The following is a 19,989-nucleotide window of genomic DNA, read 5'->3' as shown; positions in this document are numbered from 1 at the left end:
TCCCAATAAAAAGGCTAAGTCTGCACAAAAGAAAACAAAAACTGTATTTGTTCAAATAAAAATTTACAAGGGGTGATTTGCAATGTTCATGTTTGATAACTGAAATCAAATTTCTCTGAATCAAATTTTTAGTTCTGAATGTTGGGCACAGCTTACCCAGTGTTTTCTAGGATTGAGGTACAAGAAAATAACTATTGAATTGGAAAAAAACAAACAACCCAGCCAAAAAATAAAGCAAAACAAAATGTGAATGGTGCCTGGCTGTTTCTGGGGAATGAAGGGGAAGAAGTTAATTTTCCTACCATGCTCACTTAGATGACTCATTGGCTTCCATTTCATTCTCCCTTTTGGGTACATGAGATTTTTATGGCTCACTTTTAGAGTAGATACTTTTAACTCAGAATCTGTATTGTGTTTGCTTGATAACTAAATTATGGTATGTATTCCAATCCAAAAAAATCAGTTTTTGTTTGTTCTCTCATTTCATAAATATTATTAAAATAAATGTGAGAATTGAACTATGAATATTATCCAGAAATCTCTAAAACTATATTCCAGAATATTCACTGAGCAACTCTGTATTGTAAATATGTTAGGAAATAATAAACTCATAGTTTTCAGAAATAAGACTTATTTTTGATGCTGATATGAGTTCTAATGACAGATATTTTCTGTATCCCCCATTTCAAGTTAACCTGCCAGTGTATCATTTTATATGTTATTTAAAATCATAATTATCAGTAATCTCTAGGTGTTTTTATGCCTAATACAAACATCCTTCTATTTCTAATGTTCAGTCCCTAATGTCTTATTGCAAAACATAAAAAGGTTTGTTTTCCTTATTTCCTTAAAGGAATGATTCTAGAGAATAAGTATTTACAACCAAAAATTAAATATTCGAGGTTTACAAAGGATTGTGTTATTGGGAGTTTGTCACCTAGGTAAATTGATAGGTTTTTCATCTCATTTGATTTAAGATGAATGGATAAAGGAGACGTGGTATATATATATATATACGTGGTATATATATATACTATGGCTCGTGGTGTATATATATACACACACACACACACACACACACACATGCACACACACAATGGAGTACTACTTGGAGATCCAAAAGAATGAAATCTTGCCATTGGCAACAATGTGAATGGAACTAGAGTGTATTATGCTAAGCGAAGTAAGTCAGTCAGACAAAGACAAATAGCATATGATTTCACTCATATGTGGAATTTAAGAAGTAAAACAGATGAACACAGGGGAAGAGAAGGAAAAATAAGGTAAAAACAGAGAGGGAGGCAAACCATAACAGACTCTTAAAGACAGAGAACAATCTGAGGGTTGCTTGAGGGGGAAGGTCGAGGGCGGGGGGAGATGGGCTAAATAGGTGATGGGCATTAAGGAGGACACTTGTTGGGATGAGCCCTGGGTGTCATATGTAAATGATGAATCACTTCTGGGTTCTACTCTGGAAGCCAATACTACACTGCATGTTAATTAACTTGAAATAAATAAATAAATAAATAAATAAATAAATAAATAAAAAGAATCTCTAAGCCCCTAGGAGAAAACAGAAATGCAAAGTTCTGGACCCTATTATTGTTAATAAATCTACAAAAACCACAATACTCAGTATTCTCATTCTGGAAAATAGATGAGCACCTGCAGAAAATTGCAGCTGACTACAGATACATTTATAAATTTTTTGACACCTCCCTTTAAAAGGTACAGATTAATTCCTCTCCCCCTGAGTGAGACTTGGTGGCTTGCTTTTTAGCTAATGGAATATGATGGGAATAACCATGAGTGACATCTGAGAGTAGATCATAAAAGGCATGGTGGCTTTCTCCTTGCTTTCTCTCTGGACTACTCATCTGGTGGGAGCCAATTGTCATGTTGTAAAGACACTTAAGCACCCATAGAGAACCGTAGGGTGAGGAACTAATGTTTCCTCTCAGCCGTTGAGAAACTTAAGCCCTCTGCCAATACCTGTGTGAGTGGACCACCTTGGCAGTGGATCCTCTAGTCCCAATCAAGTCTAGGTAACCACACCTGTAGCTAGTGTCTTGGCTGAAACCTCATAAGAGACTGAGTCCAAAACCACCTAGCTAAGTTTATCCCAAGCTGTGAGATAATTAATGCTTGTTGTAAGCCACAGAGTTTTGGGTCAATTTGTTATACAGCTAGAGATGACAAATACAGATTTTTTTGCTCCTTAAATTCTGTTCTTTGGAATCACTCTCAGTACCAAACAAATTGTGTCATGTTAGATGGAGCGTGACTTTGTTATTGAGTTTTCTGGAAATTAATTGTGGTTTAAAGAGATATGTGTGGGTGCCAAGTTGACAGGGGTAGATTTTGGTGGCTTTGTAATGTGTCAGCTTAGCTGTTTAAACCGCATTTCCCAGAATCCCCATTCCCTTTATGTTTCTGGTTAGGGTGACACATAAGACATGCTTTCATGAGTGTTGGAAGGCAGAAGTGAGGCAACAGCCATTTTGTTTTTTACACTCAGATGGTCAAGGCAGGTGCTTTCGTATCTCACACGCATTGTTGGCTCTCTATTGGCTCATCTCATTGTGGGGGATAGCAGCCAGGCCTGCAGCAGATTCATATTTTCCTGGGTTCTTCTTTAACTTCTCTGATTCCTGGGCTAAGTGTGTTTAGGTCCATGATAAAGAATGCCAGTTTCTGTGGGACACCTACAACATGAAGGCTGGAGGCCCCGAGAACTCACATGCATTCTACTGTGTCCTCTTGGTTTTAGCTCATGCTCATGGTTCCAAGTTCTTCCTACTCTCTCCCTCTCTTTATATTCATCTCTTTTTAACTGCCTGACCTGCAGATTTCCAGCTCCAGTATCAGACCAAAAAAAAAAAAAAAAAAAAAAAAGGCCTTCTAGAAACTATTTAGTCACCTCCCACAACTGTTTAGTCAAATCCTTGTAACAAGTACTTACTTATTCTATTCTATTTTTACTTTTATTTCTCTGTATATCCTAATCTCTTATAGTTCTGCTTCTCTGATTGAAACTTGACTAATAGAATGATCTTCACCATTATCTTGTACCTTCAAGTATGTTGGTTGTCAAACCCATTAAAGTTAGTGCAAGAACCACAAAGCGTCCCTGGGAAACACAAGGATTACCAGTCCACCACCTCCAGAAATAAATTCTGACTCACTGAGTCTGATGTGCAGCATAAAGATGTACATTTTATATATGCATCAGATTCAGGTGGTCCAAGCAACAGAATCTGAACAATTATGAATATTTGGTCATATTTAAAATATATTTCATTGAAATAAGGTTTTCCAATAGTAGAATTTCCTCTCCATTACTGGTGGTGCTAAAGCCAAATCTAGGTGAACTCATCCAAGAATTTATTATTCACTTGCTGTAGGTTAGAAGCATGTTTCAGGGTGGGAATCAGTATCAATGTATCTGATGAAAGCTATCCTGTAGAAAGTTTGACTCAGATAAAAGACTATTTCAGATAGCTGGCTATCAAAACTTTAATTTTCAACTGTATCAGTATATAATGAAAGGTTATACCATGGCTTAAAAAATGTAATGGAAATATTGTTCTGTTTGTATTTTGTTCATTTCTACAGCTGGATTCTGGTGGCACCATTACCATGGAGGAGCAGATTGTCCTTGTCCTGAAAGCTAAAGTACAATGTGAGCTCAACATCACAGCTCAGCCCCAGGGAGGAGGTAAAGGTGCTGAAAACATCGTGTCTCCTTGTGTCCTCCCAAAGACTTCAAATTCCCCTTTGGAGTTGGTAGTAGGGAGTTCCTCATCAGTCATTGCATGTTTCTATGTGGAAGGGCGTGGTAGCAGAATCGTGTTCTTCTCATCTCCTTCACTACAAGCTCTTCCCTTCCAATGGACGGAGTGACTTGCCTGGTTTCTGAATTTCAGAATAGCCTCTGAGCATGTGCACATCGGTTTCTTTCTCAGGCCTCTCTTTGGGATCTGTTTGCCTGCAGAGAGCGTGCATGCTGGTCTGCCCTTAACCAGCTAGTAAGCTTGGAGGGGCAGGCTCTGTTCCGGTGGGTATTGCTTGCAGTTTTAGGTAGTACGTATAAAGATCAGAAGAACAAACAAGCAGGCCCTTTTATATGTACCTAGGCCCTGTTCTCAAAAAATATTTTCTCCTTAATAAGGTGATTATTTAATTTCCATCTGCCTGACTCTTTATGCAATTTCTCAATTAGTTCCAAATTCAAGTGGGAAACTGAAAAAACAGAACTACAACACTACAGGTGAGCTTGCGGTGGCTTTGACGCTCTTGGATTGCTCTATTGTTGGAGCTGTACAGGAACTATGGCTCGTGGTGGTCCTCACAGCCTGGTGGTCACTCATAGTTTGCACTGGGGCCATTGAGAAAAGCTGTTTATTGGAATATTTGGAGGAGTGGGAAAACTATAATGTTTTATATGGGAAAATGTCTTGCCTTAATAGTTGAATATATTTAAAGTCTTTTTTTTTTTTTAATAAAGGGAGCTGCAGTTTACTGAGCTTCCCTAAATTCCCAACATTCTGAATGCAGCAGGTAATATCTTTAAAGCTATGCCCTATAGTGAAATATCTGGTTTGATCTACTTCATTCTAGTCTCCAAATATTTAAGAAAGTTTAAAGTTTATTAATACCTTCTCCTGCTTGAATAATATAAGCAATTTGAAATACTTTAATTGCTTCCAAATTGTATGCTATTGTCATATAATTTTTAAAACTTTTTTTTATGTTTTTATTTTATTTTTGAGAGAGAGACAGAGTGTGAATGGGGGAGGGGCAGAGAAAGAGGGAGACACAGAATCTGAAGCAGGCTCCAGGCTCTGAGCTGTCGGCACAAATCCTGATGCGGGACTCAGACTCACAGACTGTGAGATCATGACCTGAGCTGAAGTCGGCTGCTTAACTGACTGAGCCACCCAGGCGCCCCGTATTTTCATATTATCTTATGTTAATAAAGTCATATGATTTTATATTAATTGTATATTATAATTTTTGTTCAAGCTGAGATATGTCTTGCAAAATTTCTTTGTTAGAACTTGCTTGCAGCAAATGCTCTCAGTTTTTGTTTGTCTGAAAAGGTGTTTATTTCAGTCTCAATCTTCAAAGATACACTTTTTCTGGACATGTGACTCTTGGTTGAGAATTATTTACTTTTAGCACCTGAATACTATTTCATTTTCCCCCTAGCTTCCACTGTTATTGGTGACAAATCAGTTTTTGGTCTTTGATGATGGTTAGTTTTTCCTCTCCGGCTCCTTTTAAGAGCTTCTATTTGACTTTGATGTTCTACAGTTTTATTCTGTATCTACCTGTGGATTAATTTGATTTCTAGCGTCCAAGGGTCTGTGTCTTTTTTTTTTTTTTTTTTTTTTTTTAATTTTTTTTTTTAACATTTATTTATTTTTGAGACAGAGAGAGACAGAGCATGAACGGGGGAGGGTCAGAGAGAGAGGGAGACACAGAATCTGAAACGGGCTCCAGGCTCTGAGCAGTCAGCACAGAGCCCGACGCGGGGCTCGAACTCACGGACCGCGAGATCATGACCTGAGCTGAAGTCGGCCGCTTAACCGACTGAGCCACCCAGGCGCCCCCGAGGGTCTGTGTCTTTGTTCAGTGAATATTTTGCTTTATTCAGGGAATATTTTGCTATTTTGTCTTTGAAACTTTGTTCTCCCCTGTTCTCCTATTGTGTCCATCTGGAACTTTATTTAGACAAACGTAGGACCTTCTTATGCTACTCTTTGTGTCTTCATGTCTTATGTATTTACCTTTTCTTTGTTTCTCTACTGCTATTTTGGGAATTTCTTCAGATATATTTTCCAGTGTGCTAACTCTTTGTTCAACTTTGTCTAATGGCTGTTTAATCCATCTACTAAGTTAATTTTGATTATCCATTTTTTGCATTCTAGAATCTTCATATTTAATTTTGATAGTCTTTTTATCCTCAATATCTTTTCAACTTATTCTTTTTTTCTTAAACATATTTTATATTCTGCATTTGATAATTCTAATATCCATAGACTTTGTTTGTCAATGCGTATTATCATACGTGGTGGCTTTATTTCCTGTGTGTCCAATGATTTATGATAAAGAACTCATGAGGTCCTCATTTAAAGCACATTTTTCCAGAGACAATTTCTGTCTGCTTCTGTGAGGTGCCTATTGACCTACCTACGTCTATTTTAAAATAAATTTAGGCTACACATGAGTGTGAGCTTATGGTTAGAAATTTTCAAAGATTTTTTTTTCTATAGTTTTCTATTCTTTTTTTATTATTATTATAATAGTTTTCTAGTCAAATTCTAAATGGAGCCAGGAGTGAAACAAGCCAATCTCTTTCTGAAGGAAAGCTTTGTTTCTTGTTCCTTCACTAAAGGGGTCATTTTTTTTGGGGGGGGATCCTGTTATACAGGGGTTTTCTGTTCAATGTTTTGAATACATCAGGCTTCAGGCTCATCTTTTGTTACCTGAACAGAATCATAATCCAAGCTGTAAGCTAGCAAATCAGTAGAGGCCTCCAGGGTAAAGCCCCAAATGCATTGCCTGCTGAGCCTATGGAATAATTTCTAGCCTCAGTGTTATTCCATTCATTTATAAATTTTTTTGACATTTATTTATTTTTGAGAGACAGAGAGAGGCAGACTGCAAGTGGGGGAGGGGCAGAGAGAGAGGGAGACACAGAATTCAAAGCAGGCTCTGAGCTGACAGCACAGACCCGGACGCAGGGCTCAAACCCACAAACCGTGAGATCATGACCTGAGCCAAAATTGGATGCTTAACCGACTGAGCCACCTAGGTGCACCTTATTCCATTCATTTATAGCTAGCAAAACTGTGTTTTAAGAAAGCAAGTTTTTGTATTAATCCAGTCTTTGTAGTTGCCTTGTACTAGAAAGGAGCTCTCTGACACTAAAAGTGTCAGAAAAGAGATTTATTCATGCCACCTGTGAAGAACACTGATTCTGATATCTCAAACATGCGGGGCTACTAACAAGAAGTGACATCACCATAAAGGGATTTATAAAGATTATTATCTATCAAGGCTAAATGAGCTATTTTCTATGGAATCTCATGAAATTTTGAGCTGGAAGATGGAGACTAGCTAGTCCAACCTTGTTATCTTCAGTGTCCCTTTAAGAGTTTGAGAAATATATTATGTGCTTACCGTGTATTGCTTCTGTGGTAAGCACTGGAAACAATGAATTGTTTCTGTCCTTGCCCCATGATGATGTCCTTGCCCCATGAGATGATGACCTAGTAAGGGAGGTAGACATCTTTCAGTATGGTGTGTGAGTTTAACAACAGAAGCATCCCAACTACAGAACCAGTGAAAAAGTATCTTAATTGATTGGGGATGAATGGAGGAGGCTTCCTGGAGGAATAATCATCTCATTTTAAGAGTAAAGGAGCAGGAATTAGATGTGTAGAGGAGGAGAGTAAAAGGACATTCCTGGCAGAAGGAATAGGATGGTCAAAGGCAAGCAAGTATGAATTGGTGACATATCATGTGAGTGACACATAAAAAGAATAAATGATCTGGATATAAACTTATGTAACATCTAAAATTTCTGAAGGTGTGAATCATGTGAAATATGTAGATGAATAAATATCAGAAGAGAAAAGATCCTTTCTTTGAGACCTTTTCCCATACTAATAGGATAGAATTAAATCTGGTCAAACTTTGATTTACTTTTCAGTGAAAAATTATGTGTAATTATATGTAAATTGACTCAAAATTTCTTCAATTTGTGTGTAAAAAACTAGAATGACATTTTGAATTCACTGGCTAACTTAAGAAATTTCCATTTTTAAATTCTCTTAAAGTTGAGAGATGCATATCAAAATATTTAGGAGTGAGGTGTTATGCTGTCTACAATTTACTTTAAAAAGCCCACAGCAAAAAATAAATTCGATGAAATAAATATGGTAAAATATTAACAGGTCAGTTCTAGGTAATGTATATATATGCAATATTCCCTGTTTTATTTATGAAAAAAATTTTGTAGTAAAAGGAAACATTTTCCCATGTCTATGAAAGAAAAGGAAAAGTAAATGCAAATACCTAGTTATAAAACGATTCAAGTAGTTAAAAACAAAACTCAAAATATTAATGGTCCTGGTTCGATTTCACAAATGTGGGGTTATATTGTGTTATGGGTAACTGTAGAACTGAAAAGAGACAAAGTTGGAGTCTCCAAATTTTAGATTGTTCTGTGTAAATATCACGGTTTGAGGAGCTTCACTAATAAGTAGTTTGTCCTGGCATACAGAAAAGATTACGAGGAATGTAATTAATGGTGTAATTTGTAAAGTGAGTCATCAGGCAATTAATTAGTTTCTTGCTAACTAATGAAAGTATTTACTCACATGAAATGTGAAATGATGATCAAAGAGGAGATGTTAATTAAGATCTCTCTGTATTATCTTTGTGAGGTCATGGCTTCCCCAATCCTTTCAACATTTGTGAATATTTATTATTATCTTTGTCAAAGGGCCACCAGAGAGATGAACACAATCTACAGAAACATTTTTGGGGAATGTTGGTTTTCTGAATTTTGGGGGTATGTGTGTGTGTCGGGTAGTATCTTGCAGGGAACTAGAAAAGTGTCCCCTTTAGAGCATGAAGAAAATGTCAGCAGATTTGGCTCCATAGCAGTTTAAAAACTACATAATTATAGAATAAACTGGTCATTGGATTTTAAACTTATAGTAAGACCTTATTCCATCATATGGCTAACTCTTGCCAGAAAATATCAAATGACATTGCAGCATACATTTTATAGGGACAACTTGTTACCAGAACACAGGAACGCACAAGAAATGTTTGTCCACGTCCAATTTATGTAGATTGCACAATAGATATCCAGTAAAGGATCGGACAGTCCAGATAAATAAGGATGCATGACTCGTTAAAGACAAAGTGAATGGATGGGAAGCCATGTGGAATGTTATCAAAATACAGAAGAGTGCTTAGGGTAAAGTTGATGAAACAGACTGATTCATTGCACTCTGCTTAAACAAGAAAGGAAAACAAAATGCAGGTAATGGTGGAAAGAAGCCGGTGAAGCTGTGCACCAGAAGCAGGAGCCAGTGTGATGGGTTCCTGGGTTGCTTGTGACATGTAAAGGCCAGGCTTTTATTGTGTGAGCAAAGTGAGGCTGTTTCCAAGAAAACGTTCTCTTTTATAGGAACAGTGTGGGCGAGGGAAGACATTTTCTTTTTCTTCTTGCTTCAGCGGTCCCCAAAGCAAATCAAGTCATTTGTTTCCATGTGATATGGAGGACACTAAGAAGATAATTTCAGGTTTATGCTGGATTCTTTTCTGTACAGATCAGTGTTTGCATGACTATTCAAAACTGAACAAACAAGTTGATATCATGAACATTAGCTAGAACAAAATTCCTCAGCTACAGTTAGTGCAACTGGTAACTGAAAAATTGAGAGAGTTATAATGGATAGTACCTGTAGTAGCAGAATAAGGGTGCCCAAAGATGTCCATACCCTAATATCTGGTGTTATGCCTGTGTGTGCTATATTACATGGCACAGGGGCATTGCAGGTGGGATTATGGTTATGGGCCTTAAAAATAGGGAGATTATCCTGGATTATCTGGATGGGCTCACTGTAATCTCATGACTTCTTCAAAGTGGCAGGAGAAGGTGGGCAAATAAGTAAGGGAAAAGGAGAGTGGAGGAGACACTTGAAATGTGAGAAGAGGTTGACCTGCCTCCTGACTTTGAAGATGGAGGAAGGGGTCATGACCAAGGAATGCAAGTGGCTGCTAGAAGCTGATAGCCAGCAAGGAAAGGGGGAGCTCAGTCCTAGTTGAACTCACTGGACTTCCGACTTCAAGAAATAGTGAGATAGTAAGTTTGGGATATTTGAAGACATTACGCTTGTGGTAATTTATTTTGGTGCAATAGAAAAATGAATACAGCACTCATTAAAAGTACTCTTATTTTGAAATGGAGGATATGTTCTCTTCTTGGAAGTTCCCACACAGGTAATGGAGAGGAGCCCTGAAGAACACAGTGTTGGCACTGACTGACTTTATCAAGTCCATGTCAAGTGCTGGGTGGCTAATGCGTGGAATAAAACAGAATTCCCCACCTTCAGGGTCCTTGTGGTTTCAGAAACCAATACTAAAATAACACTTAATATTGGAAAGCAATGACAGCTCAGGTAAAAATATAGCAGGAAAGAGGATAAGGAATGTTTTGAATGTAATTCTAAATGGGGAAAGTTTATTCAGAAGTAACAATGTGAGTAAAAGTCTGTAGGATGGAGGGTGATAAGTGTTGAGGCCATGGGGGAATTGAACTGAGAGGAGAGCAGGAGGACTTTAGCTGAGATAAATAAATAGTGGGATCTTGAGGGGCTTTCAAACATTTATAATGTCTTTATAAGTCTTTAATGTCTTTATAAGACTTGGCTTCTGCTGGGAGTGAGATGGGAAGCCTTTTGGAAGATTTTGGCCTGTTTTGTGAATAACTGAAAGGAGAGGAAGAACGAATCTGGAAGCCAGATTTATGTTTCAATGAAAAATTTCTTCAATTTATGTGTAAAAAACTAGAATGGCATTTTGAATTCACTAGCTAATTTAAGAAATTTCAATTTTTAAATTCTCTTAAAGTTTGAGATGCATATTAAAATATTTAGGAGTCAGCTGTTATGCTGTCTGCAATTTACATTAAAATACCATAGCAAAAAATAAATTAGATGAAATAAATACGGTAAACTATTAGCAAGTGTCAATTCTAGGTGATGTACATATGTATGTGTATACACACACACACACACACTCACATATATACACTATTGTCTGCTTTACTTATGAAAAAAATTGTAATAGAAAGAGAACAAGTATTTTCCTCATGTGTATGAAAGAAAAGAAAATGGAAATGCAAAAACCTAGTTATAAAATGATTCAAATAGTTAAAAGCAAAACTCCAAATATTGATCCCAGTTTGACTTCACTAATGTGCGGTTATATTGTGTTGTGGGTAACTATAGAACTGAAAAGAGAAAGTTGGAGTCTCCAAATTTCATTTCATTTTTTTTAAGTTTATTTATTTATTTTGAGAGAGAGAGAAAGAGAGGCAGAGAAAGAGGGAGAGAGAGAATCCCAAGCAGGCTCCACACTGTTAGCACAAACTGACATAGGACTTGATCTCACCAACTGTAAGATCATGACGTGAACCAAAATCTGGAGTTGGACGCTTGACTGACTGAATCATGCAGGTGCCCCAGGAGTTTCCAAGTTTTAGGTTGTTCTGTGTAAATATCATGGCTTGACAAGTTTAGACCATGGGTGTGACAATGGAGATTGTGAGAAGTGATTGGGTTCTGGATGCATTTTGTCCATTCAATCCCCTCCCCGCCCCCCCCCCCCCAACCACCCCACTCTGTATCTTTATACTTGATTCTTGAAGAAAGTAGATTTTGTGAGAATTTTGTTTAAGATGAGTGTTAGACTTAAACAAATGTCTAGAATTATTGGTAAAAAAGAAAAAAAAGGATCACTGGTAAAAAGGCAAATCCAAATCTTGGAGCTTATCTGTGAAGCTCAATCTGTTTCATATATCATATTTTTTAACATCAATTTTTTAAAATCTAGAGTAAAAAAATGTAGCTACAACTATAGAAGCTGTTCACAATAAATTCCAATGTTTCTTATATATAGTAATTGCTATAACTCATATATACTGGAATCACTAAAATATTTTTAATTTGTGCAAACCAAGTGTTCTTATTAGTGGACCTTTAAGGAGGCTGTGTGGATGAATCTTAGGACATTTGCACCTAGTTTCACAACTACTAATTTGTTTTACATTTTGCTGCAGGTATTTTGAGTGCATTTAGTGTCTGGTTCCAATTGCATTTTTGTTTATTTGCTTTTTAATTTTTTCCTTTATTAGAGGGAAATTGTTTCCCAGAATGGGATGGACTCATTTGTTGGCCCAGAGGAACAGTGGGGAAAATATTGGCTGTCCCATGCCCTCCTTATATTTATGACTTCAATCATAAAGGTATTAAATTTTTCTGCAATGATTAATTTGGAATAGAAATGTACTTTTGCCCCTAATGGATGCCAAGGGAACTGAGCAATCTCAATGTTTTTCTTCGTGTCTTTACAGGAGTTGCTTTCCGACACTGTAACCCCAATGGGACGTGGGATTTTATGTACAGTTTAAATAAAACATGGGCTAATTATTCAGAGTGCCTTCGCTTTCTGCAGCCAGATATCAGCATAGGAAAGGTAATGATATTGGGGTGCCTGGGTGGCTGGGTGCCTGGGTGCCTGGGTGGGTTAGGGATCTGATGATTTCGGCTCAGGTCATGATCTCACGGTTTTTAAGTTTGAGCCCTGTGTCTGGCTCCACACTGTCAGTGTGCTTGGGATCCTCTCTGTCTGCTCCTCCCCATACTATCAAAATAAATAAACTTAAAAAAAAAAAGGGAAAGGTAATCATATTTTTGTATTTGCAAATCCCTAAGGGAAAACAGAATAATATTTTTATGCAGTTCTTGGTTGTCAACTACTATATGTAAAAACCTTTTTATTCTGGGACAAAAAGATTATAAAAGATAAAAGTAAGTTTGGAATCTTTTTAGATATCTAGTTAAGGAAAGGTGTAGGACCTAAAACAATCTGTATTTTCTTTAGGCTAGAGTTATCTGGCTGAGATACAGGCATATATATTAATAAATATGTGTCGGTGTCTATTATGTTATAGCACACTATGTTTATATTATATTGTATTATGCTATATTACATTATATTATGTGTAAAATGAGATAGGTAGTCAGCAGCAGGATTCATGACTTGTTTTGTTACCTATGAATGGTTCCATCTCATTTCACTCTATATTCCTGAAGGAGATTTGTATTTTTAAGATGTATTTTTCATTTCATAATATTAGCCAGTAGGTGATTTCATTAGTATATGAAAGATTAGAGTTGTAGAATTACGGAGCAGCAAGGGCATCCTATAGGTCTTCCAGACGACACCTTAATTTTACACGTGAGTCAACTCAGAAGCAGAGACTTTGGGTGTTAGATTGACCCAGCTCGCTGATGACAGGATCTAAAGTGGAATCCTGTTCTCCAGATTTCTCATCAGTGCTGTTTACAGTATAGCAATCATATGTAAACTTTGGAAACTTCTAGATAATCAATTTTAAGTGATATATATGCTTTAAAAGTCATGCTTAAATTCCTATCACTCAGCCCTCGTAAGTAAAATTCTTGACGTATATGCATATGATGTTAGGAGTGAGTATGATAAATGGATGTATAAATTATTTCTATGGTGGACCTGAGAACAGTCTATAATACATAAACTGCCAGCATTAGACATTTTTCTTTATGCTTCATTTTTTTTTTTTTTTAGTCGGGGGTGGTGAGTAGGGAGAGCAGTAAGGGAAGCGGTGAGTTGAAGATGTCTTTGATTTTGCACTACTAGGATTTCCTTTCTTAACTTTCTTCTTTTCTGACACATAGTGCTATCACCTTAATGAACTCTAGTAAGTTCCTGAAAGAACTTCAGCTTTATATTTCATTGTTGACAAGCTTCTTGCATAAAATTAGTCAATGTGAGGAGATGATGTATTCCACTATGGAGCTAAAACTAACAATGAGTTAATATTAAATGCTTCAAAATAATTTTAATTTCATTGACACAAGTAAACAGTGTTTACTGTGATGAATTTGTTTGTGCGTTAAATGATGATGCAAATCTTCCACAGCTTTTAAATGGCCATTCAGTTAAATCATGGTTTTATTTACACTGAACTCTACTCTTACAAACACTCTTTGTGATTACTATATCTTCCAACAATCAAAGTAGCCAAGGATGGTAATACACCCAACTATGTACTAGTTCATGTGAAAATGATCTAAAAATTAACTGAGGAGCACTTGGGTGGCTCGGTCAGGTAAGCATCCAATTCTTGATTTTGGCTTAGGGAGTGATCTCCATGGTTTGTGAGTTCGAGCCTCATGTTGTGCTCTGCACTGACAGTGGGGAGCCTGCTTGGGATTCTGTCTCCCTGTCTCTCTGTTCCACCCTGATTGCTATCTCTCTCAAAATAAATAAAAAATAAGCTTAAAAATTAACTAAAAATTTTGATGAATTTTGTTAGCATAAATAATTTTATCTCAATTAAAAAGATAAAGAGTGTTTTCTATTGTTTACAACCTTTAAGCAATAATTTGAGAAAACTTAAGAAAACTAAATATCCCCTACTAAGAAAACTGGATATCTCCTGAAGTTTTGATATACTCTAGGGCAAAGTGATATTACTTATTTATGAGGTATTAATTCTTAATGGTTGTAAGGAGAGCTTTTGTATAAGGAATAAGAAGTAAAAACCAAAAGAGTGTGCATTAAGAATAAACACCTTTATTGGGGAAAATAAGATGAAGATATTTTACACATCTGTTGTTTTGTTCCTTAAATAATTTCCTTATTGTTGGCTTGACAAAATGAGACAGTTACTATTAGTAAAAAGATGGGAAGGAACTCTTATGATAAGCCATAAGGTTATTAAATTTTTGAGAGTATTATACTTAAAATAGTAGTATACTCTAAAAATTACCATATAATACATCTCATTTCTAAAGGCTAAATGAACTTCTGGAAAGCAATTTAGCAATATATATGAAAAACACTTCAAAGTGGTCATAACCTTTCATCTTATAATGTTATGTCTAAGGTTCGAGTATAAAGATTTGGACTGGGAGGAATTGAATGGACAAAATGTTCATTGAACCACTAATTATTATAGTGAATATTCTGAAGAATATAAGTTTTCAGTGAAGCACCTTCCAGAGAAGGTTAAATAAGCTTATATAAATGTTTTTTGTAAAGACTTTGTGGCCTTAGGAAGTTCCTTTGTTATACAGTTCACAGAAAAAAAAAACCAGGTAATAAAGTTGTATGTATATTAAGAATGTAGATGGTCAAAACAATAGAAAATGCTTCATAGAGATAGAATGAAAAGAAATACACAAAATACAATGCTTCTTTTTGGTTGGTAGGAATTCAGGAGATTTTTCCTCCCCTCTCTTTTATATTTTACACATTATCCAAATATTTTCTATAGAAGGTTTTAATATTTTATTAATTGATAATAAAATGTAGTAAACATTTTTAAAAAGGAACAAGAGGCAAAATCTTTGGTTTTCAGTTAGGATGTAGGAAGCTGTAGGATGTAGGAATAGATTGAATAAGATGCAAAATTGTTAATTTGTAATAACTCATGATGAGCTACGGATGCCAAGAACTCTAAATGATCCTAATTCTGCAAGTGGGAAAGCCCTTCCTATAAGAGACCTGTGACTGCTGTTTATCGCTGGGTTTGTAGCAGAAGAGGAACAACCACACCATCGAAGGGGACAGAAAGAAAAGAGCCAGGCTTTTAAACCAACTTTTAACAGACAAGGGTTGGCACGAGGGCTTAGATTTCCAAGAAGTGAGCCACATTCACAGTGAGCTTTCACCCACCAACCAGTTGTTTCCCATGGGGCTTCCCTGAGTGTGTGGAGGCCGTGTGCCAAAGGCTGGGGGTAGCACAAGTGGGCTGAAAGAAATCCCCCAAGAGTGTATAGGGCTCTCAGAATGAGAGGCAGCAGTTAGCCAAAGGCATAGGACAGAACAGAGGCCCCGTGGGGCCTTCACTAGATGCATAATTGTACAGCCCGTATGCCAGGGAAGGGCAGGAGAGCAAAGCAAGATCGCTAGCAACTCAAAATGCTGACGGATGGTTCAAGTAGCTGCACAAGTTCTGTGGCTTGGAAAATGTCAAGTGTGCTAAAATCCATATGATGGCCACTAGAGGCTGCTGGTGCTAAGATCTCCAGGTCTGCTGAAGGAGTCTTGATTCTGCTCTCAAAACCTAAAACCAGGATAAAAGGAATCACAAAAAACATAAAACAAAAAACTACAACAGAGCTCAACTCAGCTTAGCAACAGAGTAACTCAGCCTCCCTAAAGAACCCTGACAGAGGAAGAGGCCTGCCTTTCAGGCTGTTACCATCATATACTTTAGTCCCTGTTACTCAGTTACTTATGGGGCCTGGAATGTAACACAAATTATGAGGCAGGAACCCAAAATCTCTAGTAAAAATAACAGCAGAAAAAAACCCCAGATGATCCAGATGTTGGAATTTGCAGATGAGTACCTAATAATAACTATTAGAAATATGTTAGATGATTTAGTGAAAAAGGTACATAACAGATGGAAAAATCAGATAAATAAAGACTTTAAAAAATAACAAATTCTAAAATTGAAATATTCAGTTCAAAAATGAATTCATTTGATATTCAACAACATACTGGATACAGCATGGTAAAGGAGCAATGCACTTAGGGGCGCCTGGGTGGCTCAATAGGTTAAGCGTCAGGCTCTTGATTTTGGCTCAGATCATGATCTCAGGGGATCATTACTTTGAGCTTCGAGTCGAGCTCTGTGCTGACAGTGTGGAGCCTGCTTGGGATTCTCTCTCTCTCCCTCTTTCTACTCCTCCTCCACTTGCACTCTCTCTCTCTCTCAAAATAAATAAGTAAACTTAAAAAAAAAAAAAGAAAATCTTAAAAGCAGAAAAAGAAAAATGGCACATTATATCCAAGGGAATAGCAATAAAAAAGATGCCTGCCTTTTAGTCAGAAACAATGGAGGCCAGAATACAATGGGATAACATCTTTAAAGTGATCATATGCATTAAGATAAAAGTAAGAAAATGATACGTTGCAGACAAAAAATATGAGAGAATCTTTCTCATACCTTCAGTATAGGAAATAATCAAGAAAGTTCTCTAGGGTAAAGAGAACTTTACCAGACGGGAGCATAGATAGGTAGGAAGGAATGAGAAGTACTGGAATGGGTATAAATTGTGGATAAAAATGACAGACTAGGGGCACCTGGGTAGCTCAGTTGGTTAGGCATCTGACTTTGGCTCAGGTCATGATCTCACAGCTCATGAGTTTGAGCCTCATGTCGGGCTTTGTGCTGACAGCTCAGAGCCTGGAGCCTGCTTCAGATTCTGTGTCTCCCTCTCTCTGCCCCTCCCCAACTTGCTCTCTCTCTCTCTCTCAAAAATACATAAACATTAAAAAAATTTTTTTAAAAATGACAGACTAAATCAATAAACAAAACTATTCTTATCATTATTTATTGCTGTTTTATATCTAATCTTTATATCTGTATCTATAATTTAATTCATTTAAAAGTCTATTGACTGCTTAAGGCAAACATAATAGTCTCTTATTAGGGTTTATAAATTATGTAGACAAAATCTAAAAGGGACATAGTCTGGGAAGCAAAATTGAGTGTACAATTGGAAACTTTAGTTTGTGAGATAGTTCAATATTATGTAATGTAGGCTCTGATGAGTTCCGGATGCATAATTGCTAAAAAATAACACAAGTGCAGTTTTAAGAAATAATTGGACCCCCGCTCCCCAAATGGAAGGTAAGGAAGTAGGTATAGAGGAACGAAGAAAAGGTAAGACATCCAGAATGCAAATACCAATGTGTTATATTTAAACCCAACCTTAGCAATGATTGTATTCAATGTAAATGAAGTAAACAGTCACTTAAAAGGCAGAATGGGTAATAAAAGTATGGCTTAATTATATACAGTCTTAAAGAAATGTACTCTAAATAGAAAGATACAGATGAATGTGAAGATAATAGATTTGTTGATATCAAAAGGGGGGATAAGTTATATGCAGAGCATACCTTAAGCATAAGAGAGTTGGTGTGACTAACTAGACTTTTTTTTTTTTAACCAAACAAAATTTTATTTTATTTATTTATTTTTTTTAATGTTTATTTATTTTTGAGACAGAGAGAGACAGAGCATGAACGGGGGAGGGTCAGAGAGAGGGAGACACAGACTCTGAAACAGGCTCCAGGCTCTGAGCTGTCAGCACAGAGCCCGACGCGGGGCTCGAACTCACAGACCGCGAGATCATGACCTGAGCTGAAGTCGGCCGCTTAACCGACTGAGGCACCCAGGCGCCCCAAAATTTTATTTGTTTTTAAAGGTTCTTTTCTCCTCACTCTGCATTTGACCTTGTAGCCTCCCAAATGGTTGACACATATCTATGGGTAAAGACCCAGCACAAATTCATGCTGAATGTGTTTATAGTCAGGGTTTTTTCAGGCACATTTTTTTAATTTATTTTATTTTATTTTTTAAATTTATATCCAAATTAGTTAGCATATAGTGCAACAAAGATTTCAGGGGTAGGTCCCTTAATGCCCCTTACCCATTTAGCCCATCCCCCCTCCCCAAATCCCTCCAGTAACCCTCTGTTTATTCTCCATATTTAAGAGTGTGACTAAGTAGACTTTAAGACAATATTATCTATGTGGAAGGACATATAAGAATGATAAAAGAATCCACTTGCCAGGAGGAAATAACAATCCTAAATATGCATGCATCTAAGGGCTTCATAAAACAAAAATTGTCAAAGCTAAAGGGAGACATCATCAAATCCTATCATATTGGAATTTATAAAAATGCCATTCTGTCAGTAATTGGTAAAACAATTAGGTAAAAACTTCCATAGAATATCTTTCAAATAATTTGATTAAAATGACATTTATAGAATACAATAGCCAAACACTACACAATTCACATTCTTTTAAATTACACACCAAAGGTTCAAGTGTCAATAAATCTCAAGATTAAAATCATACAGAGTCTATTTTCTCAACACAAAAGAACTAATTGAATTCAATTAAAATAAAATATGTAGACAGTTGACAATATGTGTTGGAAATATGTGACCCATGGCAAAAGTTTAAACTGAATAATTATCAAAGCTGAATATATCAAAAATTGGGGGAAGCAGTAAAAACAGAGCTTTTTTATAGCTTTCAATGCTTAATTAGAAAAGAAGAAAGGTAACCATTCAATAATCAAAAGTTGCACATTAAACTGTACACAGTAATACCTACAACAAAAGGAGACATCAAAATGGAATTCTACAAAATTTTCAAGTAACCCCACAGCGTGGCAGGAAAAATAAAACAGAGAAATGAAAAATAGAACAACAGAAAACAAAAAAATAAAATAATGGACTTAGCCTTAACATATCAATATTATATTTGAAAAATGGTTTAAATATACCAATTAACAGAGATTGAAGAAATCTATTAAACCTGCTATACACAGGTTACATACGTACCATAAAATACTATTTGGCATAAGAAAGAACAAACTTGATATATGCAACAGCTTGAATGGATCTTGAGGTCATTACTCTGAGTGAAAAAAACAATCTCAAAAGGTCTCACACTGTATGATTCTATTTCTATAACATTCGTGGAATTACAAAATTTTTTAAACTTAAAATTTTTTAAATATTTATTTTTGAGAGAGAGAGACAGACAGAGCACGAGTTGGGGAGGGGCAGAGAGAGAGGGAGACACAGAATCTGAAGCAGGCTCTAGGCTCTAAGCTGTCAGCACAGAGCCTGAACTGGGGCTTGAACTCACAGACCGTGAGATCATGACCCGAGCCGAAGTCGGAGGCTTAACCGACTGAGCCACCCAGATGCCCCTGAAATGACAAAATTATAAAGGTAGAAAACAGATTAATGGTTGCTAGGTGTCAGGGATGCTGGGGAAGAGGCGGGTAAATGTGACTTTAAGGGACCCCACTCTGTGGTGGTAGAATAGTTCTGTATCTTGATTGCATTGCTGGTTACAAAAATTTACATATGTGGTAAAATGATGTAGAATTATAAACACACACATTGCACCATATCAAATTTCTGCCTTTGATATTTTAGTATAATTATGTTAAGATGTAACCACTGGGGGATACTGAGTGAAGGATACATTGGACGTTTTTTACTATCTTTTCCAGTTTTTGTGAAATTATAATCATTTAAAAAATTAAAAAGGAATGGATCATTGATTCATGTAACAATATTGGTGAATATAAAAAAC

At 36.4% G+C, this 19,989-nt stretch overlaps 1 protein-coding gene across 1 annotated transcript in view; it reads left to right on the top strand.

Moving 5' to 3' along the window:
• PTH2R (parathyroid hormone 2 receptor) overlaps window positions 1-19,989 on the top strand; it is an 84,057-nt gene that overhangs the window by 21,249 nt on the left and 42,819 nt on the right. The window contains exons 2-4 of the mRNA XM_058707035.1: window positions 3,616-3,718; window positions 11,942-12,052; window positions 12,161-12,282. Coding sequence (XP_058563018.1) covers window positions 3,616-3,718; window positions 11,942-12,052; window positions 12,161-12,282 — 336 coding nt within the window. The remainder of the gene's footprint in view (window positions 1-3,615; window positions 3,719-11,941; window positions 12,053-12,160; window positions 12,283-19,989) is intronic.

The sequence above is a fragment of the Neofelis nebulosa genome, chromosome 2 (genome assembly GCF_028018385.1).
Source record: "Neofelis nebulosa isolate mNeoNeb1 chromosome 2, mNeoNeb1.pri, whole genome shotgun sequence".
NCBI classification, from domain to species: Eukaryota; Metazoa; Chordata; class Mammalia; order Carnivora; family Felidae; genus Neofelis; species Neofelis nebulosa.
This window is presented reverse-complemented; position numbering and strand designations above follow the sequence as displayed.